General features: G+C 61.1%; 2 protein-coding genes across 2 annotated transcripts; one reads left to right on the forward strand and one right to left on the reverse strand.

Moving 5' to 3' along the window:
- Positions 1 to 43: 43 nt before the first annotated feature.
- Positions 44 to 7,696, reverse strand: KVR01_010651 (uncharacterized protein). Its single transcript, XM_044793766.1, has 2 exons — positions 5,563 to 7,696; positions 44 to 5,130 (listed from the first exon to the last, which is right to left on the reverse strand). Exons 1-2 carry the CDS (start codon positions 5,711 to 5,713, stop codon positions 3,962 to 3,964), a joined length of 1,320 nt encoding a protein of 439 aa, XP_044640810.1. The 5' UTR covers positions 5,714 to 7,696; the 3' UTR covers positions 44 to 3,961.
- On the forward strand, positions 249 to 3,344 carry KVR01_010241 (uncharacterized protein; the record flags this gene model as incomplete). The annotated part of the gene is made up of 1 exon (XM_044786431.1): positions 249 to 3,344. One exon carries the CDS (start codon positions 249 to 251, stop codon positions 3,342 to 3,344), a length of 3,096 nt encoding a protein of 1,031 aa, XP_044640400.1.

Here is a 7,696-nt window from a genome sequence, read left to right on the forward strand (position 1 = left end):
TTCCCTGTCAGCTGTGTCTCACTCTTTTTCACCGTCGGGTCGAGCTTCCCACCACTCCTACCATCAGCAAACCCAAGCCCAGCCAGCCAGCCAGCCCAGCCTGACTTGCTCTGCTGCAGGGCACCCAATCGCCACAACAGATGGGACAATAATCGAGCTGACGGCACCAGACATCCATACGACGGTCCAGATTTCCCGCCGTCCATCTCGTTGGCCACCTCCACCAACATGCTCGCCGGCCAGCCGCCATGGATGTGTCAAGCTCTTCCGCCGCGACTTTGACGCGACCAAGGGTTGTAATACAGGTCCTTGCTGGAGTGACTGGTGTCTTCATTGCCTGGCAGTTCTGGCAACAGTTCCGCCTGCAGCCTGCGACCTCATCCTCCACCTCGACCTCCGCCTCTGGCTTCGACAGTGGCCTGCGCAGGAGCAACGCTGTTCGGAGGACTGAGCGCAGCACAAGACGGCAAATCCAGGCCGCTTTGGAAGACGTCGAACACCAGCTCGGCTCCGACCAGAGGGAACACATCGAGCCAATCCTCAACCATCATTTTGGTAGGCAACTCGCCGACCACACTGGCGCAGCCCCCACCGCCGACGACTCAGAATCCCCCGACCACGATACACATCAAGATGAAAATGCCGAGAACACTGATTCTCGCCCACCAGCAACCGCCGGCGGCGTTGCAGGCGAAGCCGACACCGTCGCTGGCGAGGAACGTACAATGGAGGATGACTGGGCCCATGACGATGCATGGAACATCCCACCGCCAAGGGCAGGGCATAACATTGTCGGCCTCCTCTTTAGGGTCTCCGAGGATAACGCTAGGCGCAACGCTTATGTCCACCGCGGCTGTATGTGCAACGCGTGCGGTCTCCTGCCCATCCGCGGGATCCGCTACCGGTGTGCGAACTGCTCCGACTTCGACCTCTGCGAGACATGCGAGTCACAGGGCCTGCACAACAAGACGCACGTCTTCTACAAAGTTAAAGTCCCGGCCCCGCCTTTCGGTCCCAAGTCTATGCAACCTGTCTGGTACCCCGGCGACCCCGACACTGCTTTGAGGAACCTACCCGGTGCTCTGATCAGGCAACTGGCAAAGGAGACGGGCTTCGAGCGTCCAGAGCTGGAGGCATTGTGGGAGCAGTGGACATTCATTGCAAACACTGAATGGAGGGACGACCCGGATGAGCTGTTCCTAGCAGCTGACAGGAAGACCTTTGAGAGATATCTCGTACCATCCAGCGGAAATCGACGAACTGCCCCGAATCTCATCCACGACCGCATGTTTGCCTTCTATGACACCAACGGCGATGATCTCATCAGCTTCCCTGAGTTCCTGATGGGCTTGTCCTACAAAAAGGGCAAGCAGAGACTCGAGCGCATCTTCAAAGGCTACGACATCGATGGAGACGGATACATATCTCGAAGAGATTGCTTGCGCATATTCAGAACCTATTACGTCCTCTACAAGCACATGCACGGCGACGTCCTGGAAGGCCTGGACCAGCAGGTTATGAACAACACCGAGACCCAGCAGCTGGTGACTGGCAGGCAGCCACTGAGCAGCCACTTTGGCCGCGAGGGTCGGGTTCCCGAAGCTGATCATGGCCGACCCATGGAGGGCAAGATTTTCCACGGCAATGGAGACGTCTGGGTCAGCGACGACATGAACGGCGTGGTGAATGAGACACGGCCAGACGTTGGCGATCGCGGCGAGATTCTATCAAGTCTTTTCAACCACGCTGGCCCGAGCGATGGCGCATATGGCCGCAGATACTTCACCGCCACTTCTGAACACGTTACCTCGCCGACTGGTGATGAAGACGTATCGCGCATCTACCACGAGGCATTGCTGAACCCTCCAACCCAAGTCGAAGAGCTCGTGTCTCTCTTGCAAGGCGAACCGCGAAACATACAGCCAAGCGAACTGGCCCCGGTCGACCGATACGAGCGGGAAGGCGAAGAAGCCGACGAGGAAAACGTGGCTAGTGAGGAAGAGACATCAGCAGAGGAGGAGGAGGAGGAGTCTGCAGTTGAAGATGTCAACCGCCCCGCTGACTACTTTCCATCTTTCACGGACGCCTCTCGCGGTAGCTCCTCCGCCCCGCAAGTGGTCAGAGATGTGAGCAGCGAGCGGTGGACCAACCGGCCACCCACTGATAGCCAGCTACGTGCATCGCATCTCCGTTTGGAGGCTCATAAGAAGAGGACGATGGACCGGAAACTCAGGGCAACAGTGAGGAAAAAGCTGTTTGACCGGTGGAAGAAACGCAATTTCTACCTGACTGAAGAGGAGGGAACCACTCCGCCCGAGGGCTGGAATGCAGAGGACGATGTCCTCGCGGACATGAACGGAACCGAGGTAGCCGGGAGCTCAAAGGATGGACAGCCCCCGCTGTCTGCTCGGTCACGGTCATCATCCAAGGTTCGCTTTGCCGAAGACACGGACGACTACGAAATCAGATCCAACCCATCGACATCCTCTAGGAGCGTTCCTGAGCGATGGGGCGGCATGGAAATACCTGATGCTGAGAGAGACATGGGCAAGGAGATCCTTTACGTCGTTACGCAGCAAGCTTTCAACGAACTTTTGGATGTTTTGTTCAAGGAAAAGGAAGACCTCGCCGTCAAAGCCGCGGAGACGAAGGAATACCGAGAGGCCTATCGCGATTTGCTCGACTCCCTCGAACAGGACAGGAGCAAGGACTCGGAGCAGCATCAGGACGAGAACCGCAATGGAAGTGAGGAGAACAGGGAGAATGCAAACGGCAATGGGAAAGCCATCCTCATCGAAGTCGACGAGAAGAAGCCGATCCAAGATAGAAACCTGGACGAGCTGCTCGCCACCTCAGGATACACCATTGACGAGGCCCTGGCTTCCAAGACCGAACAGAACGAGGAGGAAACAACCTCCGAGGAAGAAGATTTCACTGAGGAGTCATCGATGGCCGATGAACAAGAGACTGTTCCGAGCGACGCTTCCTACCGCGACCCAACCATGCCTCAATTCCGACCCAACAGCGACGCAGACGTCCCACCCGCTGCCGCAGCAACGACCTCAGCCCACCACCCCAAGCCAGCTCTCAGGAGCCGGCGCCCAGGCAAGCTGAGGATCGTCAACGGCAGCGCCGGCAGGAAGCCATCCAAGCCGCTGACCCGGCCGCCCGAGGCGGCGCTGCAGGAGTGGCGCAAGCACGACGCGGCCGAGAAGGAGGCCAAGGCGCGTGGCGGCTGGGGCCGGCTGGACCTGGCCGAGTTCAAGGACATCTGGCACCGCGAGGAGAGCGGGCCGCACCGACTGGACTACATGGGGACGTGGATCGACTTTTGTATACCCTAGAAGGGTTTCGCGTGGTTGTTCAAGGATCGGCCCAGCATTAGTGATAGTGACAGCGATGAGGATTACACCAGCGCCGATGCGGATTCGGATGCGGACGGGGAGGAAGATGGCGAGGATTCCGAAGCTGACGATGGCCTGAGCTCCGCGTCGGGCGTCGGCTCGGACATCACGATCACGGGGTTGGAGGGGAGCAGATGGGCCATCTAGGGCATGATGGTGATGCCGATTGCGTCTAGGCAAAGTGGGAGGATTTGTCTGCGTCGATAATGATGTCTTGGACATCCATAATCTCCTACATGCATGACAGGCGGAGTTTTGTTAAACAATCACAATTGAATTGTACATTTCCCAAAAGACAGAAATGCTGGAAGTATTCACATTCCACGATGCGGCTGTTACGTGCTCTTGGAGTTGGGTATCAATGCCTCGGTACATTCTGCTGCACCTTAACGTCGAACATCTACCTGCTGCGCCTGTCTGCCTGCCGATCCTGGAGACCTCATCTATCCCGCCGCTCAACGACCACATGATACGTTCTACTTTTTCCCCCGTCAACTCCGTTCCCTATTTTACTTGTGCACACAACCAAGGTCCGTTCCATCCTCACCCTCACCCACTCATATCCCAAACAGCGCCCCAGCTGCCCCAAACAGCTGCCGCCTCGGCATCTCCCACCGATACACCGCGGCCCCGAGGGGCGGCATGTGCCGGTACAGCAGCGCGCTGCCCAGGATCCCAACCACGGCGGCGCCGCTTCCCAGGGCGGCCAGGGCGGACGATGCTGATGACGAAGACTTGGACGAGGCACCAGCAGCATCGGCATCGCGGATCGTCCAGGCCCGCGGCACAGAGGACGCGACGACGCCCCTGACGAAGCGCGTCAGCGCCCACGGCTGCCGGTCGTGCGCACCGCCAGGCGACGAGGGGTCCGCCCACGGCAGGGCGGAGGAGGAGGCGCCGTCCCCCCCGGAGAAGCAGCGGGGCGCCTCGAAGGGGTCCCCGCCGAAGACGGCCTCGCGCGTGGCGTCCACGAAGGCGGCGAGGGCCTCGTGGCGCCGGCGGACCAGGTCCCTGAGCCAGGGGCGCGGGACGTCGGGCGCGAGCATGAGGGCCAGGTAGCCGAAGGCGAGGCAGTCGAGGGAGGTTGTTGCGGGGGCCGGGGACGGAGAGGGGGAGGAGGAGGAGGAGAAGAAGAAGGAGCGGTCGCCGGCGCCGTCCAGCTCCGCGGCGGTCTTGAGGTCCGACAGCACGGCGAGGCAGCCGTTGGCCGCGGCCTCGAGCCGGAAGAGGGCCGTCTGCTCCGGCGACAGGGCGGCCTTGACGCCGCGGCGGAGGGGCCGCAGGCGCTCCGGGACCTTGAGGAAGCCATCCGTTGCCTCGCCCGTGGCGGCGGACGACGGCTGCTGCTGCCGCTGGGCCTGGGTGCCGTCGTCGTCGACGTTGAGGTCCGACAGGCCCAGGTGGTCGGCCAGCTCGCACATGCGCGCCCGGACGGCCAGCGGCTCGGACCAGGTCAGGGGGAAGGGCAGGATCCCCGTGCCGTAGGCGGGGCGGGTGGTGCCGGCCCAGTTGGCGGAGGAGACGTACAGCGAGAGGGCGACGAGGGGCGCGGCGGCGGACCGCAGGAAGCTGGCGTAGGCGGCGGCGTCGGCGCGCTGGGCCGGGCCCAGCGCCCTGTCGAGGTCCCAGTCGCCGTCTGGGCGGAGGGCCCGGAGCCGGGCGGTGATGGCGGTGAAGCCCGGGGTCCAGACGCCGGGGCCGGGCTCGTGGAGGGCCGGGAGGGAGTCTTGGCCGGCGTGAGACGTGGTTAGTATGTGTATGTGTGTACCGTACGTACTTCAGACAACAGCAGGGACGCTGATTAGACTTTCGGCTGATCGTAGCCGGGGTCGTGGGGTTGGTCGTGGTGGCAAGCATAAGTGGGACACGGACACGGACACACACGCTCGACACCACGGCAAGAGCTGGTGCCGGGCGCCGGGCCGAGGGTTTGATGTGCCCAACGTCCTGACACACCACCGGACGGGGCAGCACATGTTCGGACGAGATGACGGCTGACGGACGGCCCTGGCAGCCCTGGCTTGACAGACGGCCGGCCGGACGGACACTTGGGGGCGAAGGGGGGCGCCAAAAGGGTTTGTTGCTTCAACGGCTGGCGCGGTTTCGAAAACACCACAATGACGCCAAGGCCTGGAAAACTGGACTGGACTGAACTCACGGGTTGGGACCCCTGAGGGGCTAGTCGCGACAATCTCCCACTGGTGGCCCTGCAGGGCGCTGGCGAGGTAGGTGATTGTGGCGAGACACTCGGCATCGATGCTGGCGAGCCCGAAGGCTGGCCCCCAGACGTGGAGACGGAAGAGTACCATGGTGACGGGTACCCCGTGGATCGTGGGAAGGGAGGGGCTGCCTGCCTGGGGTACGAGGTACAAGCACGGATCGCGGCAGGCCTGTATAGCAGATCGTGTTCGTAATGCGGAAATGTCGTGGCCAAAACCACCAGAGCTCGAACGAGTGACTTGTACAGGCCGTACAGGCGGTATTGCCGGGGGGGGGGGCGGCGGCGGTGGATTGGAAACGAAATGAGGCCAGGAGGAGGGACTGCTGTTGCAGGGCGCCCTATTTTTCTCCGCAAAACCCTATCGGGCGGTGGGTTGCGACAGAGAGATTGTCGAAATTCGCTGCCAACCCTGCAGCCTTGCCGGCTCGTTGGGCTGACGTTGCGCCGTTGGCGATGACGATGACGATGATGATGTGATGTTGCTGTCCGACCCCGCGAAAAGAGAGGCGTCGACCCGGTCCACGGCGTGTTGATGAAACGGCCAACGGCCCCAAAAAGATTGTGATGTGTGATGGCGGCGTCGGCAGCCGCTGGGCCTCTGCTCCGATAGGAATGGATAGTCGGTGCTGGTGGCCGCTCTGCCCTCTCTGTGGCGGTTGGGCGGTGAAAAGGGGGGGGGGAGGGAACAAGGGGACCCACACGGCGATCGGCCGTCTATTTTCTTGTTGTGTCTCTCCCACTGTCTCCGCCTCCGCGTCCGCACCGGGCGGCAGGACCCCTGCTACAACATGCACTCCTGGCACTGTACCCGGTACAGTCGTGCGTTTCCTTGGACCCTTTCCCGGCCATGACGAGCCCTGAGCCCGCAGCGTCGAATTCGACTGGACAGCACGGCTCGATGGCTGCGACACGCCGGTACAGCACAGTATATGCAACACGCAAAGATCACGGCGGCGGCAGACAAGGTTCGCCGGCAGTGGAGGTTATTTCCAACCCAACGTTCCAGGAGGGTGTTGATCAGGCACGGCGCGAGGTATTGGACGATGATGCGCGTCTCATTGAACTCTCTTTCGCCTTGCCTGCCAACCTGCTTGCTGCCCCTCCCCACCGAATGCCAATCGTAACACGTCTCGAAAGCTTCGAAAGGAAGGTTCGCATGTTCGACAGCAGGATTGCCCGGCCCTGGTTTCACGGCTGCACGATCTGGATCGACGCAGGGGGCCTGTCAGTGCAAGGCCTGCGACCGGATCTGGCTGTCTGGCCGTCTGGATCTTGCACATGCTGATTTGATTAGATGTGGTTTGCATTGATTTGGTATCTGGTTGATGACTGATCCAATCCCGCGGCTGTGCAGGGCCAGGGCAGCGCGTCGGCCGAGAAGATGGAGATGGCACCGTAAAATGATGGGCCCCCAAATTCAGGGTCCAACTCTCTGTCCTCGGGCCCCACCGCCGAATGCGGAAAGGGGACCATAGACAGAAAGACGGGCCGGGCTGGTAGGTACTTGGCAGCTTGTATTGTTCGGAGTACCGATGTGCGGACGAGGCTAGTACACAGTATGGAACGAATTGGAAGCATGACGACAAGGCTGTGCCGCATCCTGAGTCCTCATGCGGACGGGCTGGTGAGCCTGGAATGGACCAAATTGGCCCGAGATGGACGGTGTCTCGTTTCATGTTGGGGGAGGAAAGACAGTCCGCGTACCTCGGCGGGTCGAAACAACTCGGGTTGCCTCACTGCCTCACTGGCGCGTTGTTTCGACTTCATTGTTAAATCCGTCCTCATGGCCGGTGCAGGCATTGGCCTGGCGGAGGGGAAAGGGATGTGAGGGATGTGAGGGATGTAAGGGATAGGGTACCAGATTTGGATAGCGATGTGGGAAATTGGAGGCAGGCAGGGCTGGCAGGACTGGGAAACCGGTACTCCGTAGGCTGTAGCTACTACTGACGATGTGACGGACTTGGACTGGGTGCGTGTTTGGCACGTGGCAGTCCCATGGGCACGGCAAGCAGGCTGCCAGGCTGGAATGCCAATCCAATCGCAGGGCCGTAGATGACCGAGACGATAGCGC

The sequence above is a fragment of the Diaporthe batatas genome, assembly GCF_019321695.1.
Source record: "Diaporthe batatas strain CRI 302-4 chromosome Unknown Contig00013, whole genome shotgun sequence".
NCBI lineage: Eukaryota > Fungi > Ascomycota > Sordariomycetes > Diaporthales > Diaporthaceae > Diaporthe > Diaporthe batatas.

Excerpts from the sequence above, each read along its gene's own strand:
- KVR01_010651 (XM_044793766.1), bottom strand. The coding sequence starts at position 5,713 with ATGGTACTCTTCCGTCTCCACGTCTGGGGGCCAGCCTTCGGGCTCGCC. Across the intron at positions 5,131-5,562 it reads CCCCTCAGGGGTCCCAACCC|ACTCCCTCCCGGCCCTCCAC; the intron begins GTGAGTTCAGTC and ends ACGCCGGCCAAG.